Source organism: Heterocephalus glaber, unplaced genomic scaffold (genome assembly GCF_053883595.1).
Source record: "Heterocephalus glaber isolate CG9 unplaced genomic scaffold, H.glaber_assembly_v1.0 deba00001724, whole genome shotgun sequence".
Taxonomy (NCBI): Eukaryota; Metazoa; Chordata; class Mammalia; order Rodentia; family Bathyergidae; genus Heterocephalus; species Heterocephalus glaber.
In genome coordinates this window covers 5,325,401-5,348,171 of record NW_028258435.1, presented here as the reverse complement: position 1 = coordinate 5,348,171, position 22,771 = coordinate 5,325,401, and the positions used below count along the sequence as shown (strand labels likewise).

The 22,771-nt window shown below is 48.4% G+C and overlaps 1 protein-coding gene across 5 annotated transcripts in view; it reads left to right on the top strand.

The window, feature by feature from the left end:
* The window catches only part of LOC101721882 (arf-GAP with SH3 domain, ANK repeat and PH domain-containing protein 2), a 132,690-nt gene that overhangs the window by 82,696 nt on the left and 27,223 nt on the right, over positions 1 to 22,771 (top strand). For all 5 annotated transcript variants that reach the window (XM_004875251.4, XM_013069475.3, XM_087199727.1 and 2 more), the window contains 8 exons: positions 2,112 to 2,197; positions 7,422 to 7,497; positions 7,756 to 7,842; positions 12,183 to 12,286; positions 12,383 to 12,452; positions 17,574 to 17,661; positions 20,347 to 20,395; positions 20,475 to 20,641. In XM_004875251.4, the coding sequence (XP_004875308.2) occupies positions 2,112 to 2,197; positions 7,422 to 7,497; positions 7,756 to 7,842; positions 12,183 to 12,286; positions 12,383 to 12,452; positions 17,574 to 17,661; positions 20,347 to 20,395; positions 20,475 to 20,641 (727 nt within the window). The remainder of the gene's footprint in view (positions 1 to 2,111; positions 2,198 to 7,421; positions 7,498 to 7,755; positions 7,843 to 12,182; positions 12,287 to 12,382; positions 12,453 to 17,573; positions 17,662 to 20,346; positions 20,396 to 20,474; positions 20,642 to 22,771) is intronic.

The window sequence follows — 22,771 nt, the reverse complement described above, 5'->3', positions numbered from 1 at the left end:
AGTACATATTGATCACGTTCCTCATGGGGAGTTGGCACGTGTACATAACACAGCTTAATTCTTTTTATGTCCCCTTCCTGTCTTGCCTCTCCTTCTTGATCCCTTTCCCATTTGCAAAAGGTCTGACTTCCTGTTTCCTGTTATCTCTTTTATTTCACTCTGTATTTATATTTGGGGCTTCTCGTCTAAGAGAAACCATACAATATTTAAGCTTGAGTTAAATATTCACTTACTGCACTTAACATTACGGTCCCAAGATGCATCAATTTTCTTACCAGTGACTCATTTATCCTTCTTTGTGGCAGAGTAGTATTCCTTTTCTTTATCTCTTCATCTGTTGATGGACATACAGACTGCTTCCAAGATGTGGTTATTACAGGTTGTGCTTCTGTATACATGGGTGTGCATGCATATATGCTTACAATTCAGTTGCAACCAGAATCATGGAAATAATTAAATTTGTGAACCAAGGTACACTGTACTCACCACTTAGGTGTTTGTAATGAGGTCTGGGCTCCATTGCACCAGTGAAGTCAGAGACAGAGGAGGGAGGAGAGGAATCAGCTGGGAAAATGCACCGTGCCCAGGTCACCATCTGCGCCAGGGAGGAACACATCTCCAGACTCCATCAGCTCCCTGCCAGGGTCCTGGGAGGCTCCTGTCTCCTGTCCAAGGCCTCAGCCTTGTTGGGCGAAGGGGACACAGCAAGATGGACACAGGCACATTCCTCAGGCTCAGAGACTGCACCGTCATGAAGGCTGTTCTCAAAGCCTTCTTCTTCTTTTCTTTTCTTTGGTACCGGGGATCGAACTCGGGTCCTTGGGCTTGCACAGCAGGCAGCGAAACCACTGAGCTAAGTCCTCGGCCCTCAAAGCCTTCTTACTTCTGTGCCTGCTGTGGAGGTGCACGGCATTGCTCACTACCTCTCTTGGGGTCTGCTCCCCAGCTGCACCAGCAAAGCTCTGGGTGCTGGGTGGCATTTGTCCTTCCCACAGCAATGCACCTTAGCAAAGAAGGCCACGGTCACTCTTATCTATTTAATCTTTGTAACTTGTATGATTATCCCTTAGAACAAGTTCCTGTAAATAGGATATCTGGGTCAAAGGGTACCTGCCTTTTACAGATTGGTACATTGTCAAAGATTTTATTAACAAATATATCATTTTGATTTATTGCCAGACATTCACTTATCAGTGAAAAATACTAAAAAGGAGGGAGAAGAGGACATCTGGGCAGTTGTTATTAAAGGAGGGGGTGGCTTATGGCTTCATGGCAGCTTCCTGTCGCCTTTATTGGGCTGCAGGCCGACCTACAGGAGGACTAGACATGGGGTCATCCCATGTGACAGCTGGGAGACAGCATTCCAGGGCATTGCGTCCCGGATGTGATGTTTTCAGTTTAGTACCTCCTACTGAGGAGGGGATAGGGAATCTATGGGCTTCTCTATCTGTAAGCCTGTATTTCTTTTTCTTTTTTTGGTACCAGGGATCGAACTCAGGTCCTTGCGCTTGGGAGGCAGGCGGTGGAACGACTGAGCTAAATCCCTGGCCCAAGCCTGTATTTCTTGATGCTAGCTTTATAGATCACTGGGCCTTCCTGCTGTCTCCGTGGTTTTTGATGAATTCTCCAAGTTAGAAATGGCTCTAACTCCTTTCATTTTAAAACTTGCCTTTTTAACAGCCATGTTTGGGGGAAGTATCTTGGGGTTGGCAGTGTGGTGACAGGAGTCTCTGCTAGAGGATGTTAACAGAGTTCTGGATGATGACCTGTCTCATTGAAGGGAGCTAAGCCAGAAGTGTGGGGAGATGGGTGGAAGCCCCACTCTTCGTGCAGCTAGAGCAGAGCTCTTCCGCAGTCTAGGATAGAATGTCCTATTAGTAGGGCTTCTTGGCTCTCAAACATTTAATTATCTGATCAGCAGATAACTTGGTACCTAACTGAAAGAAGCATTTAGTTCTGACTCGCAGAAAGCATCAGGTGTCTGCCATGAGCTCTGCCCATAGTAGAAGACATCAAAGAAGTAGAAGAAATAATCTGTCTTCAGAAACTCTTGCAAAGCTCACACTCTGCTCATGCCTGTGACAGTTCCTTCTTTCTTTGTTTCTTAACAGTATCTGCTGAAGGTGGATGAAATCAAGACTAAAAAAGGAGTGGATTTACTTCAGAATCTGATCAAATACTTCCATGCCCAGTGCAAGTAAGTCCTTTTCTCCTTTTGAATGTTTCTCAGCATGTAGCAGCATTGTAGTGAGAAAAAACACTTGCTTAGAAATATGTTGAAAGAGGAATGCAGGGCCAGTACATGCTACACAGATGAACCTTGAGATCACGCTAACTCAAGGGACCCAGATGCAAAGGCCAAGTGCCGTACAATTCTCTTTACTTATAGGAATAAGCACACTCTCAGGCTATTCTCTCATGCAGGGCTCCTCCCTGTGCCAGGCCCTGTTCAGGCATCTGGTGCCCCAAGGAAGCAGAGAAGAGGCTTCGATTGTTGAGGCTGCAGGTTCCCAGGGAGGGCCAGGATGAGGCAGATCATAAATGGAGCCCTGAAAGGCTCAGCCTCGTGGTGAGGGGAGAGAGGCGTGGAGGCCCCTTGGGAAGTTCTGTGTGACGAGAAGGAGCCAGATGGGACCAGAGAGGGTGCTAGCGGTCACCTAGGGGCCTGTCCCGTAAAGGCCGGGCCGGTGGTCTGGACTGGCCCAGAGGGTTGGGAGAGGTGGGTGAATCGCATGCTTGGTCTCCTGGAGGTCAGATAGCCACGCCTGTCTACTTACCTCCCTGCCCCTCTACAGGCTGAGCCCCGGCTGCTGTGCCTTTCCCTGGAGTGTCATGCTGCGTCCGTGCCCTCCCCAGCCTCTGCTCTCCCCGGGGCCAAGCTCCTGAGGTGGCTCTTGGCTTTAATCACTTTTGGATGTGCGCATTTGCAGTGTGTAACAGTGGCATTCCTGGTGCGGAGTCCGTGCACGGACATGGCGCATCTTAGTTCTTTTCATGTCCCCTTCCCCCTTCCCCCTTCCTCCCCCCTCCCCCCTCCATCTCCTGGTCTCCTTCCTACTTGCAAAAGACCCATCTCCCTGTTTCCTATTGTTTTATCTTTCATTTTTGCTCTCTATTTATATTTGGATTTCTTTTTTTTTTTTTTTTTTGGATTTCTTGTATAAGAGAAGCCATGTGATCCTGCTTTACAGCCCTGAGGTCATTCTTGTTCCCCTGTGGGATTGCTTATCCTCTGCGCTGCCCCAGCACCCTCCGTGTTTCTCTCAGCTTCCTCCAGGTTGGGCTCTGTCCCCCTTGAGGTGGGGCTGTGGTGTTTATTTATTTTCTTTTTTTCTTCTGGTACAGGGGATCAAACTCAAGACCTTGTGCTTACGAGGCAGGCAGTGGCACCACTGAGCTAAATCCCCGCCCCATTTATTTATTTTCCATCTCCAGGTGGGGTACAGATACCTGGCATGGATGTGCTGTGGTGACCACACTGTTGCCTCTGCTGTGGAAAGTGGCACCACTGAGCTAAATCCCCGCCCCATTTATTTATTTTCCATCTCCAGGTGGGGTACAGATACCTGGCATGGATGTGCTGTGGTGGCCACACTGTTGCCTCTACTGTGGAATTTGGAGTGCAGCTTGGCAGTGACACCGTACTTCTGATGCTTTCCTTGGGGACAGACAGCAAAGGCGCATGGGTGCCGTGGCTCATCCTAAGTTAGAGGAGGGCCAGACTGCAAAGGGCTGGGCAAAAGCATTTTCCAGATGAGCTCTTTGACAGACTCAAAATCCTGACGGTGACATGCGGATCACCTCCTCAGTTCTCCAAGTAACCTGACCGGAGGCAGTTTAGGAAGTGGGTTGCTTCCTTGCTGATACTGTATTTTTAGCAAGAAGCTATTCTAAGATTTCCTTTTTCTTCTTTATTTTGCCCAAACGGTCAGTTGGGTAGCAACAAACAGACCTCTTGCGGAAAAGTGAACTAGTTGGCCTTTTATGGGCATGAGTTTGGTAACCTTTTATAATGTGAATCTTCCATTACTTCCTTCTCTGATGAGCGAGGCAAGGAGTGTGTGTGTGTGTGTGTGTGTGTGTGTGTGTGTGTGTGTGTGTGTGTGTGACTGCATGTGTGACTGCATGCTCCTCGGATCAATCCAGCAGTTCTGTCTCTTTTAATTCATATTTCAGGGATCAGACCTGGAGCCCGAGAGCCCAGGAGCTTGGGTCCATGCTTGTGCCTTGAGTGTGGGGGTCCCGCCCATCCCTTCCCTAGCACTCCCTGTCGCTGCTTCTCAGCCCTCTACCAGCTGTGCCCAAAGCTTGTGCCCTACCACCCTGTCCTCTGGGAGTCACTAGCTCCTCGGAATCACGTTTGGGAAACCCGTAGAAGTACTGAGGTGGGCATGATTTTGCTTTTTATGCCCTTTTTGTTTTTACTTGTGTTTGGGAAGGATATGTCATGTTCTTTATGTTTTACTTCTAAATTTACAAAAAAGAATTTGCATCTTTATCTCATTCCTTGGAACATCCTGAAGATGTCTTTTAGCTTGTGCTGGTCAGAGGGAGGAAGTCACTCTACAGGGGAGCCGAGAGACAGGGCTGCCTCTCAGCAGTGGCTGTGAACCAGGGCGGTCCTATTCCAAAAAGGGGGAAGGCCCTGGAGTTGCTTTGCACTTTGAGCACAAGCCTGCCAAGGCCCACAGTGCCAGTGTCATTCTCTGGACCTGGGGTGCTGAGTCGGTGGGACTTGGGTCCAGAAGCCCTGGGAAGGATGCTCCTGTGTGAGGGCTGTGGGGAGAGGGGATGGGCACATGCGGACCCTCGGCAGACTTGGAGTGTTGTGATCCATGAAGCTGGGAGGGGGGCGTGCAGACAGACACCCTGCTGTGGGGTGCCAAGGAGGGCTGGTGACTGCATGTAAGCGGGTGCATTTCCACAGCTTGAAAATGTAGTTGAGTCAGGCGTGGTGGCGCACACCTGTAATCCCAGCACTTGGGAGGCTGAGGCAGGAGGATTGCCATGAGTTTGAGGCCAGCCTGGAATACATAGTGAGACCCTGTCTCAAAAGAAAAGAAAGAAAAAAGAATCTGGTCGATCGATCCCCGGTACCAAAAAAAAAAAAAAAGAATCTGGTCGAGCAGGCTAGAAAATATTTAATAGGAGAAACATTTGATTTGATAATGTTGATGATAAATGTTTTTTGATGGAAGGTTGGGAAATGTTAAAGGGCTCAAATGAGGAACATGTTGCTGGGCCCTTGTGTTTAGGAATGTGACAGTGACCAACAGTGGTCCACAAAGCAGCCCTTGGGCTCCTTCTCCTGGAACCTATCCTTAGTGCCAGGCCTGAGTGATTGGGTGACATCGCATGCCCCAGGAGGAAGGCACAGAAGGTTTATGCATCCGAGAGAAGAGGTTTTCCAGTAGATGGGGGGGCATCCACTTCGCAAACTCAGATTTATGTCTTTCTCCCTCTCACACTGTCTGTTGCCATGCTGGAAGTGACGTCTGTGACAAGAGATGCATCCCTGAGCCCTGGACGCCAGCCCAGGCCCTCTCCCACCACAGGGAGTCACAGCCACGAGCCTGTCCCCGCTCCACAGGGCCACCTCAGGTTTATCTGCTGTGGTCTTTGTCCTGCTCCCAAGTGTAGCACTCTGCAGCGATCCACTCTCTCCCTCTCTTCTTTTCCTTCCTGCCTATTTTACATGAATTTGAAGCGATTTGAGGAAATAGTTACATAAAGAAAAGCTGTATCCGACAGAAGGGAACAGTTCTGTTCTCATTCCTGTGATGCTGCAGTTCTTCCACATTTCCTCTCCATGTAGAAGGGGCATCTGCTCCGTGCCGCCCCATTGCTGGGGAGAGAAGGTGCAGAGGTGGCATTGTGCCAACAGACAGCTGGATAGATCACACTGACACTCGGGCACAATTGCTGTGCTGGAAGAAAGGTCAGTTAGGTGAGATGAGGGTAGGGGATGTGCAATAAAGAACTGAGCCAGGAGAGGACCTTCCCCCTGCCCAGCTGAGTCCTGGCTGCACTGTTTTCTCGGCCTGTGCACGACACACTGATGTGGGAAGTCCCATGGGGCCACTGCTGGCTTCAAAAGAAAAAAATCCAACACAAACACATTTGAAACTGGCCTCAGATCACATTTTGAAACTGGTTTCTGTGGTGTCCAGGGGATAGAATTGGCAACTCCTGTGACTGCCTCCTTTCCTGCCTGAGCCAGACACTGTGGATCCTGACCCTTGCCTCCTGGAACTTCAGGTGTGATGGGTAAAGTGTGTGTTGAGTAACCACACTCATGGATACATAGTGGGAAAGACTTTGGAGCAAAGGACAAAACACACCAGGGAGAACTCTTTTTTTTTTTTTTTGAGACAGGGTCTCACTATGTAGTCCAACCTGACCTTGAACTCACTATGTAGCCCGGGTTGGGCTCAAATTTGCAGCAATCCTCCTGCCTCAGCCTCTCGAGTGCTGGGATTACAGGTGTGCACCACCACTCCTGACTCGAGGAGCACTCTTTTAAGGTGGGGAGTTAAGGAAGGCCTCACAAAAGAGGCAGTATTTACCTTCAAATTTGAAGAATGAGCAGGGACAGCCAAGTGAAAGGGACATACTGCAGGAGAGTCCTGGAGAGAGGAACAGCAGCGTGTGCAGAATCGGGGCTGGAGCAGGAGGAATTGGTACCCAGGGAGAGATGGAGAAAGATGACCCTGTTTGGAACGGTATGGGTCAGGGCTGAATCCCATGGGCAGGCCAGGCCTGTCAGCTTCATCCAGAGCCCACGAGGACACCTTTCCTGCTCCCTGTCTGGCTGTCGCTGCAGAAGATTCGTCCAAGCTCCCTTGTATTTCTTGACTCGTTTTTCATACATGACCTCACTCATTGGGTTCTGGGCTTTAAAAAAAACAAGAGAGAGACTCCTTTTGATACTTAACCTTACGTTCTCCAACCACGCTTTCTTCTTCTGCAGATGGAGCAAGGCCATTTATGTGCATTGAAGCTGCCTGGCTTTTTCTGCATTCTTTGTCTTCTGCACTTAGCCATTGCCTGTTGCAGACAATTCTCCAGTGTCTTATTCTTGTTTGCATCCTATTCTTCCATTTGGCCACTCAGCTGACTCCCAAATCAAAGCCCTTCTTGCCATTATAGAATCCTCTATTTCCCATTATAAAAGGGAAATTTAGGTTTTATTTTATGTATGTCAAGAGAAATCACAAACACTCAGGTTTGTTACAGTTCCTTTTCACTTCTAATTTTGAGTGTCGTTTCATTCTTCATTTGCTTTTTAAGTTTCTGTTCATGCAGACTTTGTCCCTGGGTATGGCAGAATGACCACAGTCACTTCCCTTGAAAGCTTTTCTCCATCTAACAGAATTATGTTCTCCTTTATATAAAGCACATTGTTTCTTCTTGTCCCCTAGCTTTTTCCAGGATGGTCTGAAAGCAGTGGAAAGCCTCAAACCTTCCATCGAGATGCTGTCCACCGACCTTCACACGGTGAGTAGCTCCCCTCTGTGGGGGTTGAGCCGTGCTTAGGTGAACTGCATTTTCCCTAAGTTTGCAGGCTCTGCGGCCCAGAAAGGAAGAGCCCCATTGTGCCTGGCAGAGGTGGCATTCCGTCCTCTGCTGTGGCTGGAGGGAGGGGTGACCACAAGGGAAGGCAGCTGCCACAGACTTGTGGATGGAGGTGCCCTGAGAACACCACCAACCTCCTGGTGCCACAGGCTGACTTTTCTCTGCTTTGTTTGCTTAAAGATCAAGCAGGCCCAGGATGAAGAAAGAAAGCAGCTGATACAGCTTCGAGATATTTTGAAGTCGTCAGTACAGGTTGAGCAGAAAGAGGTGAGGGGATTTAATTTTGACAGAGCACCATTTTAGCTGGGCATGGTGGCACACGTCAGTAAATCTCAGCTTCTGAGGAGGCTGAGACAGGGAGATCACAAGTTTAAGCCCAGCCTGTGCAACTTAGTGACTTCACAAGAACTTGTCTTATAATAAAAAAGGCCTGGGGATGTAGCTTAGGGTGAAGGCGCTGGGTTTAATCCCCAGTTCCCTGCATCTCAGAGGTTTGCCCCGAGCCCTGAGTCCAGGTCTCGCAGGGCTCCCTGTGCATGTGGACCCTGCTACACAAGTAGTGCTTGGTGTCTTTCACATCGTCCACACCACTTAGGCCTTTTGTTCTGTCCTCCGACCTCTGGTCCACCTGCCCTGATGTGTGTGGACCCTGCCTGTTGGGGTGGGCCCAGAACAGGCGACCTTCGGGCTCCCTCTCTCCTGGCCACTGTATGTAGGAGATGTGAGGCATTAGCCTTTGTCTCAGCTGCACCCCACGAGCAGATACCTGTGGCTTCCTTCACACTGTCTCCTCCATGTAGTGATGTCTTTGTGTGCTCACACACTGACAGTTTTTTTTTGAGGGGGACTCATAAAAAAAACCACTAAATGGTACATTTTAAGGGTAATTTTATGATGTGTTTGCTATAATGTGGGTATTGTAATGTGAATTTTTCCTTCCCTTGAAACAAAGTCTCACTATTTTGCCCTAGACTGGGCTCAAAATGATCCTCCTGACTCAGCCTCTTGAGTGGCTGGGATAAAATGTGATGTTAACATAAATCCACTTCCTTGATACTAAGAGAATGTGTCTAAATGTTACCTGCTAGATTTTAGATAAATGGCTATTGAACTACTTAACATAAAGTTCACTGTTGGCAGTTTGTCATAAGTTCTTGTACTATAACTGAATACTTTTTTTCTCCTAAATGCATTTACCTTTTGTGACCGAAGTCTAGGAGAGTAAGTAGTTCAGTTTTTTTAATAAATTGAAGAATTTTGCATGCTTTGTTCATGAACTTCAAAAATATGGTTTTTTTCCCTTTGTATAAGTTAATGGCTAGTAGCACTTAGATTTCAGCCCTTCTTTTAGTTGTAGTAGACTTTACTAAAGGCCACAGAGCTTGAAGGCACAAAGGGGAGCTTTCAGGGTTTGTACTTGCATTGTCGCTGTGTTGTGAGGATGCGCGGCTTATTCCCTGCCTCTGTTGGGCTGGATTCTGAGCATTGTTTTAGCCCCTTGGCAGCTGCCTTTCTGGCCCCTAGCTCCCCCACTCCGGGTCCAGCCAGGACCCCTTCTCCTCTGGCTTTTCGTCATGGTAGGTGGTTAGATTGACATCTTGGCCATGGGACGGTCACCTGCAGCTTGATCGGGTGTTTATTCAGGCTATTGCTGGGTCACCTAGAGGTCCTTGAGGATGCCGAAGGGTGATAGCAGGTTCAATTTATGTTAGGGTTTCTCTTTTCGCCGGGGATTTAGCTCAGTGGTACTGCTGCCTGCCTCGCAAGAGCAAGGTCCTGAGTTCGATCCCGGTACCCCCCAAAAATGTTTCTCTTTTCTGTGAATTTTAGATTTCGCGCGATAGCTTCAGATTTTTCTGTATGTTTTGATTGATTCAAGAGATGCTTGGTCTGGGTCTGGTGTGATGGGGCATGACTGTAATCCCAGCACTTAGAAGGCTGAGGCAGGAGAATCACCGAGAGAGTTCAAGGCTAGCCTGGGCTATATATATAGGGGCTATGTATTGGGCTATATAGCAAGACTCTGTCTCTAAAATACAAACAAAAAAGAAATGCTTGGTCTAAAAAGGAAAAAACAGAATCCCACCTGTCTTCCCATGTAGCCTAGCCTTGTTCTGCTCTGAGACCTGCAGATGACTGCCCCAGTGTGTGTGGCATGAACACACCGCAGTGTTGGTGTGCAACTGTGCCTGGATTTTGTGCAGTGGCTTTCTTCTCCCTAAGTCAAGAGACATAGTTCTGGTTGTGCGGTCTGCCTTTTGACAGACTGGTCTGGAAGTCATATAGATGAGCAGTCTCCTTCTACTGACTTATTCCCAGAAGTGTTTGAAGCTGGCTTTGCTCCCCAGCTCTGGTGCTGAAGTGTGGCCCTTGTGGGAGAAGGCGGGAGCAGGGACTGTCTTCATCCCACGGGCGCACAGCTGTTCAGGTTGTCCTGAGGCCTGAATGCTGCAGGGCTAGGCTGGAGGGGTCTGCTTGTCTCAGAGTCACTCATCAGTTCGGAAGGGGGCAGTGCCTTAGCACCTCATGGGTTGCCCGGGTGAGGATTTTTTGTTTGTTCAGGTAGCTGCACGTGTATTTAGAGCTTAGGAAGTCAGTGCCATACATTCATGTTTTTAGATTGGAAGACTTAACATGGTGACAGTGATCGTGCTCCCCGGATGCGTCTGCAGACTCAGTCCAGCTGCCTTTTTGCAGAAATTGACAAGCTGATTTTAGAATTCTTAGGGAAATGCAAATTCAAGAATTAGCCACAACCAACTTGAAAAAGAACAAAGTTGGAGGATACTCCCTGATTTGAAAACTTAGCCACAAAGCTGTAACAGTTAAGACATTGTGGGACTGGCATATAGTGAGACAGCTTGATCAGTGAGATAGGGTTGAGAATCTAGAAATAAACCCCTACATTTGTGGTCACTGGGCTTTTCAACAAGGGTGCCAAGAGAGCGTGGGAGAGTCTTTTCAGCAGTGGTGTGGAGACAGCCTGATAGCCACGAGCAGAAGAATAAATTTGAATCCTGCCTCTTGCTGTAACTCAAAATGGATCCAAGACCTCAGTGTAACAGCTAAAACTACAAAACTTTACAATTACAGGGATAGATCTTCATGACTTTGGATTAGGCAGTGATTATTTACATGTGACCCAAAGTACAAAGAGCAAAAGAAACAGTAGATAAATTGAACTTCATTAAAATAAAAATATCTTGTACTTTAAATTTCTCTTTTGAGATTGTTGAGCATCCAGGTGGCCCCCGGCTGCTTGTTCCTGGTGTCGGCTGCAGCATCTGTCCCCCCAGCCCAGGTGACGGGTCGGCTGCCCCTCTGCCCTCCCTGCATCTCAGGTGTGCGTCCACTTGCCTCGGGCACCTCCCTTGCACTCTTCTAGTTCTTCTCTTTGCCTTTAAGGCTCACTTCTTCCCAACTCTCCCTGGGGTTTTCTACGGTTGACTCTTCAGGTCTCGAGCATTCTTACTGTTGTTTCAGATCACTTTGTTGTTCGTGCCTTAGTTTCTTTGTTGTTCGGATGTGTGTGGAGGTTCCCTGAGAGTGAGCAGTGCTCGCTGTCATCAGGGAGCCGGGCCCTGTCTATGTATGTCCCCAGTGAGGCAGCAGGAACGTGGGCTTCTTTTCCCCTCTCTGCTCTTGGCAGTCAGGGGCCTGCTCCCTGAGTAAGTCACTGAATTTCAATGTGTCTGTTTCATCCTGTTACAGCATGAACAAGCTCGAGCAGGGGACGAGTTCTCAATAAATAGAAACAGACAGGTCTCAGCCCTCCCTTGGCTGACCTGTGAACCTGTTTGTTCTCACCTTGCTCCACTCTGTTCCTTTGGTCTGCCGGAATTTCCAGTGCTGCCCTGTCCCCCCAGCCTTGGGCTGTCTGATGTCATTTGTTCCATACCTGTTGGAGGTTGGACTCTGGCCTTGAGCCCTGGGATTCCTCTTGGGTGCAAACCCTAAGATGCTTGTAGATGGGAGTCCCCCAGTGTGGTGGACTAAGGCAGGGCTTCCTGTGATTATGGCACCCCAGGTCAGGATGGGGAGCAGTCTGGTTCCATCTGTACCTCCCCTACCTTTGAGACAGAGAGTTGGGGAGGGAGTAGTTGGCCAGTACCAAAGGTACCTGATGTTAACACTGGTGATCACACTCTGTGTTTACTGTCTTATTGGGTATTGTTTCCTATTGTCCAGGAAGAAAACTGAGGCAGAGAGCCTGCATAACTTGTCTGTGTGTGAATCAGAAAATTATTTTGTTGTCTTGCCTGAAGGCCTTGCCCTTTCTAGTCATCACATCCTTCTTTCCTGACGCTCCTTTCCCCTCTCAGGAGCTGCAGCTGTCATTGGGGACTTAAAGTTTATAGGAAAATAAAGCCTTCTCATGCTCATTCTTTCTGTCTATTAGAAGCACTGATTTTTGACAGTTCCTTCTCCACCCGGGTGATAGGTGGCTTTTATGAGATCCTAGATGTGGATTTTATGTCCCTTCTTGGTGTGGTGAGAAGGGGGGAATTGAAAAGCAACTTCAGGCATACGTGATCTTTGTGTACTGCTTTTTAACAAATCAGGACCCAGAGAATGTGTTAAAAAGCAAATTCTTGACTATTTTTTAGGACTCACAACTTCGACAGAGTACAGCTTATAGCTTACATCAGCCTCAGGGAAACAAGGAACATGGCATGGAGCGGAATGGCAACCTCTACAAGAAAAGCGATGGGTAGGTAGAGGTGCTGAATGCTGGAGTTGAGTGTGTGTTCCTGACCCCTTGTATCCAAAATGTCTAAATGCTTATTTTTTCCCATTTATCCATAAGGATCCGTAAAGTGTGGCAGAAAAGGAAATGTTCAGTGAAAAATGGTTTTCTGACCATATCCCACGGTACCGTAAGTATTCTCTTCGTCCATGGTCCTTGCTGTATGTCGTTAGATGGTGGGTGATGTCAGAAGACACAGTGTTCTGTGCGTGTTGCTGCATGAGGGTGGCACTTGGCAGAATTGCCCTGTTGGAAGAGGTTCTTTGTATTCTTGACTTGGTGGTCTGCACCATGTTTAGCTGCTGGCTGGGTGGAACCTTCTTACTTTCTACTGCTCCGCAGAGTTGGGAGTAACTGATAAGCCAAGTATCTTTATTTGGAGGCCTGTCACCTCCAGAAACCATAAAATGATGAACAGCTCCCTCAACAATCCTTTTTCCAGAAATTAAACACTGGGGAAGATGTCTTCTTTTCCATGAAGGGAAAAATGTTTAAGTGGTCAGAATTCTAGGAATCAGAAATCCAAAAGAGAAAAGTGATTTCAGTGACTTTATTGTAGAAACCTCACATACTGCACCCCACCTTCATCAGGCTCTTCTTCCATCATCATGTTTAGAAGAGCCCGCACAAGAGAACAGCCTTGGGTGTGTTGAACATATGAAAAACCAATCCGAACAGAATTGTGCACCAGTCTAGCTTTCAGAGACTAGGAACCTTAACTGCAGTCTCAAACATAGCCCTTCATACCAGTGCTCTTTCCCATAGTGGCCCTAGGCATGTTGTCCCCTCAATTGGTGTGACCCAGGCTGGTGAAAACCTCAGGGGCCAGGAGAAAGTTTGGGAATCATCTCAAGGCAGTGCTGGCTGCTGTTCTCCTGGCAATGACAGTGTTACATCTCTTTCTGAGTGCACACCGGGCACTTTGTGCATCGTGGCCCCGCTCATGGGTATGGATGGTGGTGACCCCATGAAAGGCAGGGTGGACAGGAGCACAGACAGGCTTTTCAGAGGTCATCGTTTAGCATAGGGTCCTGAGAATCAGCCCTGATCAGGACTTAGGAGTAACAGGATAAAGCCCCACTTGAAGGAGGTTCCCAGACAAAGGATTGTGTTCCACTGGGTTGGGAGCAGTCCCTTCATTTTTGCTGACTCTGTTAAGCAAAATGAGAGAGATAAGGCAGCATGTATCAAGTGTAGTCTGTAGGATCTCTGGGCGAGCTCTGGCCTGGGGCAGACTGTTTCTTGGCCAGACAAATAGAAGTCCTTCCCTTTTCTGTAATGCAGCCTGCACGCTGCTGTGATCCCACCCCCTTCCAGGGTGTTACTGCTCGTGTCTAGATGTCCCCCCAGACCCTCATGCGGTCATAGATGGGGCTGTTTCAGAGGTGCCTGGATCTAGAGTGTGTGACGCAGGAATTGATTCATGATGCAGTGGGAGGATCAAGGGCACTGGGATTAAGGGTGTGAGTGCTGCTCGCCCGAAGTAGCCTTGATAAGACATGAGGCACAGAAAGAGCTGCAGTTGTCCTTTGTTGTTTTGCTCTCTTCTGCCCGCCATGGTTCTCCTGTGTGACGCCCCTCTGCCCGCCCTCCCTGCCTTGGAGCCAGCCAACTATGGACTGAAGCCTCTACAAACTGAGAGCTAAATAAACCTTCCCTCCTTTAGCTTTGGGAATTGGATACTTTGTCTCAGCAACGAGAAAAATAAGACCTGGGGTTGCAGTCTGTGCCTTCCTGTGCTGCTCTTTCCATACAGATAGGTGCATGGGTGTGGGGAGGGGAGGAGTGCTATAGAGGACAGGAAACAAATTTAATTAACCACGTCTCATCCTTAAAATTAACAGCCTGAGACCAGGAGATGGAGATTCTGTGGTTTATTTTTTAGTTGTCCAGTTACTTGTTTTAATTCAGGTTTACCACCTTGATATACAAAATAAAGACCATGTTTTATTTCATGCTCTTACAGCTCTCAAGTCGCTGGCGAATCACATTTGCTTCATCGAGAGTCCCCTGAGGTCCTGGGCCTCAGGTCATGCCAGCCAGTAGCTCTGGCTACACAGAGAGGACCAGGCCTGGCGACCCTTTGCTGGCAGTGAAGCTCACGCCATGTCGGTGCTTGAGCTTCCTGTCAGAAGAGGGGGAGGCAGCCTCGTTAGGTCTGGATGGGTTGCCCCAGTTTTTGGTGTCTACAGCACAGTCCTAACCAGCTTCAGAAGGATGCTGACAGCTCAGCCTGTCACACAGTGTGCATGTTTCGTAAGTCCTTTGTGTGCTGAGTGAAACCCTCTCCGGGGACCCTCCACTTCTGGATGCTTCACCTGCCGTTAGCAGCCACTTTCTGCCCCAGCTGTGGGACAGTGGTGGGCCCTGTCCCGTGGTGACCCCCCCATGCCTTGCAGGGACCCAGTAGCTGCTTTCCAGCCCTCTGCTCAGGCTCTGAATGTTCTTCCCTCCCTCTCCCTGTGTGTTGTGCTGCAAGCTCTGGAAGTGGGAATCCTGGGGACCCTTCTGGCCTGGCATGTGCAGGGTTTGCCCAGGCAGGGAAGGAGATCCCTGGTAGCCACGACTAATCGTGCTTCTTGGCACCCGGAAGAAGCGATCCTTGGATGAGATACAACAGTGTTGGCACCAACAAGGGCTGGGGACTGTGCCAAGATAGAAGGACTGTCCACTAGCTTTCAAACAATTAAATTTTAAAGTCTAACAAACTGGTAAAAAACATTTTTTCTTAAAGCCTAACCAATTGGCAAAAAGTAGACTGACAAGATTAAACTGGGAGAATCACTAATAATCCTTGCCTTCAGGACAAGCACTGAGGCTGGACTCCTCCTCCTCCTCCTCCTCCTCCTCAGCTTTTCTGCTGAACCGGGGCTTCTCAAATTAGGTCCTAGAGGAACACTGATAATCTTGTGAATTAGATAAAATTGCTCAATAGCTGAAGTAAATCATGGTACTCTTTTTTCCAAATTGCAGCAGGAAAGGAATTTAATGGGTAGAATTTTCTCTCGTAAATTTTTTATATAGCTTTGCTGTGAACTAATAATCTGAATGGGCAAATAGCAAACAGCTATTGGTATAAAACAGAATAGCTGATACTGCTTAAGATGGCCAGCTTGTATGATTTTGTTGATAGAATTATTCCTACTCCACATAAAGGCACTGGATCTTTTCTGTATTTTATGGGGGTTTTTGCTGTACAGAAGGCAGAGTGTCTTTGAGGGTATTTTCTCAGAGGATGAACAACTTTCTCCATGCCATAAGGGAAGAAAAAGGGAGGGTCGTGATAATTCTAATGGTGGTTCTTTGCTGCCTGAAAATGCAAAGGGATTTGCAGAGGGAAAGGGAAAATGCAAAGGGACCTGGTTGGGTCCAAGTGAGCAGCTGCCTTCTCTGGGTACTAAGTGAGCCCAGCAGCCTGGCAGCTAAGCACTTGGGCCTTGGAGAGGGCCTGGCTTCCCTCTTCCTGGGCTGCAGAACCCCAGTCATGATTTGGTTTGTCCGGGCCATATGTTTATCTATAACATTGGAGTAGTTCCTGCCACAAAGGACCATTAGGAGCCAGGCGTGGTGGTGCATGCCTATAATCCCAGCACTCATAAGGGCTGAGGCAGGTAGATTGCAAGTGTGAACCCAGCCCGGGCAATTTAAGGACTTAGACCTTTTCTCAAAATACATAAAAGAGGACTGGGGATGTAGCTCAGTGCAAAGGCCTTTGGTTCAGTTTCCACAAAGAGGGTGGCAGTTAGAAATATGGGTTGAATTAATTCATGAAAAAAATGTTTACAACAGAGCCTGCCTCACCGAAGTACAGACTAATAGTAACTGAGTGAATGTAGCTCTTCTCAGTCCTCGTAGTGTCCCCACAATGCTTCTCATTTACTGATATTCACCGACAGCGGACGCTGTAGTCTGGAAGCAGCCCCCAAAACTCGGTGTCTCTGTGCATGATCACAGGATCGTCACAGTGTCTCATGAGCTGGACATCTGTGTCACCGTGCCTGGTTTTGTCCAGGTGTATCATTCATGTGTTGGTTCCTGGGTGAGCCAGCTGTCCCATAGGTAAAGATCCAAGTGGGTGGTGCTTTTGCTCAACGCTGTCCACGTTTGCAAGATTAGGCAGGGCAGAGGCTTCTGAAGCTGGTGTCTGATGATCCCAGGATTCCGTCAGGAATCTGCAGGGGTGGAGAAGATCCATCCATAGGAGAGAAGATCAGTAGAGCCACAAACCAGGAGCGTCTAGGACTACCCTGTTTATGTAGCTTCTGAGTGTCCAGACTTTAAATCCCTGAGCCTTTTTCAAACCCACATCCCGTATAATTTGAGGATCGGTCCCGTTTTAAGGAGGCTGCTCCTCCCCCTGCTCTGTAGAGTTCCTGTTGAGAAGCCCTGGGTCTGTGAATGCAGGGAGGCTGCACAGGCCTGCCCCATTCCAGGTGCAGATGGGTCTGGATTAGGGCCACATCCAAGCAGCTTGTGGTCAGAGCAAGTGGAGAACAAGAACGATTGAAGTGCACCATACTTTCCTTTGACCTTTCCTTTAGCAGCTTGTTAGATGAGCAAGGTAAGCCTGTCTAGGTCTAAAAGGTTTCTAACCACTTGACATTCACAGTTTTTCTTTCTGAAATTCCCTTCTCATCTTGCTCCTTTTGCACTTTAGGACTAAGAGTGATATTTTTTAAAACTAAGAGAACAACCATTTTTGATGCAGCTGACAGAGAAGTATGTTGTGATCCCTTGTGTGTGGGGTTGGGAACATGTCTGAATGAAGTGCGTTTTGTTGAAATGCCAGAGACAGTGATGGTTGACTGTCAGGGTTATGAATCTGTTATCTGTTGTTGCTTTAGAAAGCAGGAAAGATCATTATCCCGCCACTCTCGTGCTGAGATTACTTTTCCTGGAAGTGAGCATTCCGCTCAGAAAGACTCACCAGAACATCAGATACTGTGCTAGGTGCCCATGTCGGCCCCGAAACTACTGTGCCATTCGTAGGACTCAGAGCTCTGGGTAGTGGGGTTTCGGTCCTGGAGCGTTTTGGTCTCAGGGAGTCCCCTCAGTCCGGATTTTGTGTGAATCACTCGGTGTGCCTTCAGGGAGGCCCTCACAGTCAGGGTCCAGGGACATTTAAGTCACCTTTTTCAGGCCGGCTTTGTAGATGAGCAAGTGCCCGCCCACCCTGGCTGTGTCTCCCCAGAAGTGACTGGGGTGGTCTCACTCTTTCCCTCTCACCTTCCCTGTCATTTGTCGTACGCAGGCTAACCGGCCTCCCGCAAAGCTCAACCTGTTGACCTGCCAGGTGAAGACCAACCCCGAGGAGAAGAAGTGTTTTGACCTCATCTCACGTAAGGCTCTTGGGGAGTTGGCTGTGCGTGGGGAAATCTCCTTAAATGTGCCTCTAGGGCATTGGTCCCATGCCTGACACTGGGTATTGAAGCCCTGGTTTTGGAAGAGCAGCACCCTTGTCAAGCGAGCTGCCTGCTTTGTCTTTCCAGCACCAGTTCTTGGCTTACTGTTCTCTCTGGCTGAGGACTGGACATGGAGAAGCAGCCCTGTTCCATGGCTCTCTTAACCTTAGACTCTGCGCAGTCTGCTCTCCCATTGAAACTAGAAGGCTGCACTAGATAAGCTCTCAGACCCAAAGTCCTTATGACTTCGTTTGCTTTTTGAGACAAGATCTCGTTATGTAGTCCACACTGGCCTTGAACTCCCTGTGTAGCCCAGGCTGGTCTCAAACTCTTGGTGATCCTCCTGCCTCAACCCCCCTTGTAGGATTACAGCTCAGCTTTGTTTTTTGTTTTTTGGGTTTTTAAAAGACAATTTTGATGTCCAAAGCTTCTGTAATTTACTGGCAGTATGTTAGAAACACTATAAACAAAAATGATAGGGTCTCGATTGGAGCCTTCAGAAGTTGAGTTTGGAGAACCGTTTACCTTCCCATCACAGCATTCATGTTTCCACTTCTGTGTGCTTTTCCTCTTCATGGAATCACCACAGACTCACCACAGGATCATCTCCTATGGCCAGTGTTTACCCAGACCCACCAAACCCCTGAAAAGAAAAGGGCTGGAAAGGTTTTAAAGGAGATAGGACAAACCGTCTGTTCCCTGTCATCCTACGTGGCAGGGTTACAGTTTGGGGAAGAAATAGCCAGTCCCCTTTTGAATATGAAGTCACCAGGGATTCGGCCCAGTTGCTGCATTTACAGAGGAAACCACTGTCCTGTGTGACACAGGCAGAGGGCGCTGTCCTCCTGGCCTGGGCCCCCAGCAGGAGTGGCTCCTCTTACAGAGTCTGTCACCATGTGACGTTTGTTGCCAGGGAAGATGGGCACACCCCTCAGACATCCACACCAGAGGGCACTCTGGCGGCCGACACCCAGGACCCAAGTTCCCTGGGCCCCTGTTGTTTCTCTTTTGTGGCGGAGACCCCTGGAAATGGCTGTGGTTCACATGCACCTCGAGAGCCCACAGCAGAGGGGCTTCTCGCTTAGACATTTGGGGCCCACCTTCTACATCACACATCAGCGCACAGAGTTAGCCATTGGCTTCCCTGACTCCACCTGGTCTGACCGGAAGTAGCTCTGCGTGAGGCGCAGGGCACTAACATTACCTCCCGAGTCATGGCTTCCTGAGACCTCTGAGTCCCTCGAGCCTGGTCTTGGGCTATGATCTGCCACTCCCAGGCCCAGGGAGCCTGCGCATGTCCATACCTGAGAATACGCCCACCTCTCTTTGCACACTTGAGCCTGGCATCTGAATCACAAAATAACTTCATTCTTCCAGACTTGAAACAGTTTTCTTATACCTTGTTCCTCCCCTCAGTAGCAGAAGGGATAAAGGAAAACCTGGCTCCATTCCCCCTGTTGTTAACGAAACAAAACAAAACAGAAGAGCAGCGTGGTGTGGGGAAAGAGGGTGGGGCCAGGAGTCGGGAAACCTGGGTGCCCTTTACCTCTCGGGTCTCGGTCTCTGCCCAGGCAGCTGACAAACCTGTTCTCAGAAGCAGGGTGCTTTCAGGAGTGAAACCCACGACTGTAAGACCACTGGTGTTTGCTCACTTTTGGGCTACAGTCGCTTCTTGTGTGTCCCTAAGAGGAACTCACGGGCACATGGTGCGCATTATCAGCCGTGTGAGCAGTTAGGAAAAGCCAGCAGTCAGCACTGGCACTGTGTGGAGAGCTTGTCTTGCCCAAGTCTTACCAGACTTTCACTGCATCCTTGTCCTGCCCGACATCCCCCCAGAAGCCTGCAGTGTCATCAGTTGTTACTCATCCATTCTCTCTGCAGTCCTCCCTTACCTCTCACGATCTTGATACATTTTGAAGCATGTTGATCAGTTCTGTGTCAGCTGTCCCTCCATTTGGGTTTCCCTGATGTTTTCTCATGATTGAACTAAAGATAGGAGATTTTGGCAAGAGTAGCACAAAAGCAGCATTATCATCTCACACGCCTCATCCTTTGTGCATGGATGGCCAGCAGCCCTGTAATGTGCCAGTGGTACCTGAGGGTGGCATGTCAGTGCCACCGTTCCTTGGCAGGATTCCATGGCTTTGGCTGTTTGGAGCACAGGGCTCCCGTAGCTGGTTATTCTTCGACTTTCTCCTGCAGTGCTAACCTTTCTCTAGGAAAGCCAGAAAGCATCTAAGATACTCCCTTTAGAAAAGGCTTCTGTTATTTTCAGAAAGCTTAACAATTACTTTCTTGGCTCAATTCTAGTGAGTTTAAAAAGTAAACCTTTTGATAGGATGATGCCGGTTTCCTTCACACAGCTCCAGTTTCTAGGAGCTGCATCTTTTACAGGTCCAGAAACAGGGCTGGTTTATGAATTAGCATTACAAAGCCACAATTATTGGACAAGGGCAGACATTTTAAGGCCTTGAGGGAGGGCTTGATTCTATACAAATCATTAATTTCCTAGAGAGGGCTGAGATTATTCCTGCAGTTAATTATAAACCACTTTCGGTTGGAACTGTGTATGGATTACTGTTTGGGCTTGCTCACCACTGATGCATTTCCTCTTGCTTGCAGATGACAGGACATACCACTTCCAGGCAGAGGATGAGCAGGAGTGCCAGATGTGAGTGGCTCGGGGTGGGACTCCGGGCCGCCCGCCTGTTGTTCTTGGCTGTGACACTTTACCGCCATGACTTGTCTAGATGGATGTCAGTGCTGCAGAACAGCAAGGAGGAGGCTTTGAACAATGCGTTTAAGGGTGATGACAGTACAGGAGAGAATAACATTGTCCAGGAGCTGACCAAGGAGATCATCTCGGACGTGCAGAAGATGACGGGCAACGATGTGTGCTGTGACTGTGGAGCACCAGGTGACCCAGCCCACCCGTGCTCTGGGACATTCAGGTCCCAGTCTCAAAATCCATTCATTGATTTTCACTTCCACTTCAAACATGAAATTAAGTGCAGCTCAGCCTGAGTTCATCCCATTACACAAATGCTTAATGAGTTGTGCAGACCACTGGGCGAGGGCTAGGGGACCATCCCCGCCGACCCCTGAGAGCAGGTCTGATGGAGACACAGAGATGTCAGTGCGTCCTGAGAAATGAGAACTGAAAAGCACCTCAGGGGAGTCAAGGTCATTGGTCCCCTTTGGCTTCTGAGAGGCTGTGGGGGTGCAGAATGGGTCTGGGATTTCCCCTAGCCTCTCTTGGTCTGACTTTGTAGATCTCCTAAGATAACTTTCACCTGGGTGTGGTCATACATCCTGTAATCCCAGCCCTCTGGAGGCTGAGGCCAGAGGATCACTAAGAGTTTGAAGTCAGCCTGAGCTACATAGTAAGTTCAAGGCCAGCTTACAGTACATAGTGAGACCCCATCTCAAAAATAAAATAAAAATAAATAAACGACCAAACAAGTGTTAGTTCAGCTTGGGCAACTTAGCAAGACCTTGCCTCAAGATTTAAACAAAAGAGGCTGGGAATATAGCTTAGGGCAAAGGCCTTAGATCCAATCCCTAGCACCATAAACAAGTAAATAAAGTAGCTTTCAGTCATCGTCAAGAGCTGTAAGATGTCAGTTTTCTGTAAAATTGAGGAGCAAGTCCCTCTACACTGTCACATTCAGTGACATGAGACATTTATGTTTGCATTTTGAAAAAGTATGTCAGAGGCTTCATTATAATAAATACAGAGTCACTTTTTTTTGAGGGGATGCTGGCTCTGGGGATCAAACCCAGGGATTTACTCATGCTAGGCAAGTGCTCTACCACTGAGCTACATCCCTAGCCTTTTTCATTTTGAGACCAAGTCTTACTAAGTTTCCCAGGCTGGCTTCAAACTTGTGATCCTCCTGCCTCAGGCTCCTGAGTAGCTGGGATTACAGTTCATAACACCATGCCTGGCATCACTATTTTTTTTTCCAACAACTAATTTTCTTGTTTGTTTGTTCTGTAGTACCGAGGAATGAATCCAGGGTCTTCATTCTGAGCTACATTCCCATCCCTTTTTTATTTGTGGGTGGGCCATTGAGACAGGCTCTTGGTATGCAATTTAGGCTGCCTTTGAACTTACTATGTAGCCCAGGCTGGCCTTGAACTTACAGCAATCTTTCTGCCTCAGCCTCCCAAGTACAGGGATTATAGACATGCACCATACCTGGTTTAACAATTACTATTTTTTAAATGTTTGAGGAGTTGGCTTATTCTAATTAAGATGGAAGGATCCTGGGGGTGGTCAGTGGAACTATGTGGTAGCCTTTTTTGAAAATTGTAAGATGAGAAAGAGTGTGGCTTTCCCAGAATGTCAGTTACTTTTTAATGCCTCCAATTTTGGGCATTTCTATTAAAAACACAACCAAGATAGAGTGGACACTTGAGAAATGCCATTGGGTTCTTATTACCTTGAAGGCTACCTATATTTGGTCTTGGATCCATTAAAAATATCTTTTGGGCAGAAGATGAGGTGGGGAGAGATAAGTCATGAATTGCGCAGTTTCTTGAGAAAAAATAAGGACAGCAATGTGCGTAGGTGTCTCAGACACTGGCACAGGAGTCAGAGCTGGTGTGCTGGCAGCACTCGGGCTGCCTGGGTCTGAGCGCTGTGGAGCTTCTCCTGACAGTGAGATCATCTCCATCCTGGCCACCTCACAGGCCCCTGATGCTTCAGCCAGCCGTGATAGGAAAACGCTCTGATTTCTGAAGCTCTTCTGATGCGCACTCTTCCTGCTGCCCCCACAGTGCTGAGCACAGCACATCATAAGCAGATAGTGAGGCTTGCTGTTGCCTTCAGCGTCCACAGCCTGTGTGTCTCAGGTCCGTTCCCTGTGAAAACTAGACTGGAGTCGCTTCCTGCTGCCCTTGCTCCACTCTGCTGGCCTGGCCAGGGTGGCAGAGGCTGTGTTCTCTCTCCAGGAGCAGTCTTTGAGCTCACAGTCACTCCAGAGCCCCATGTCCTACTGTGTGCCCATGGCACCTGCCACTTAAGGAATGGGAAGGCATGGAG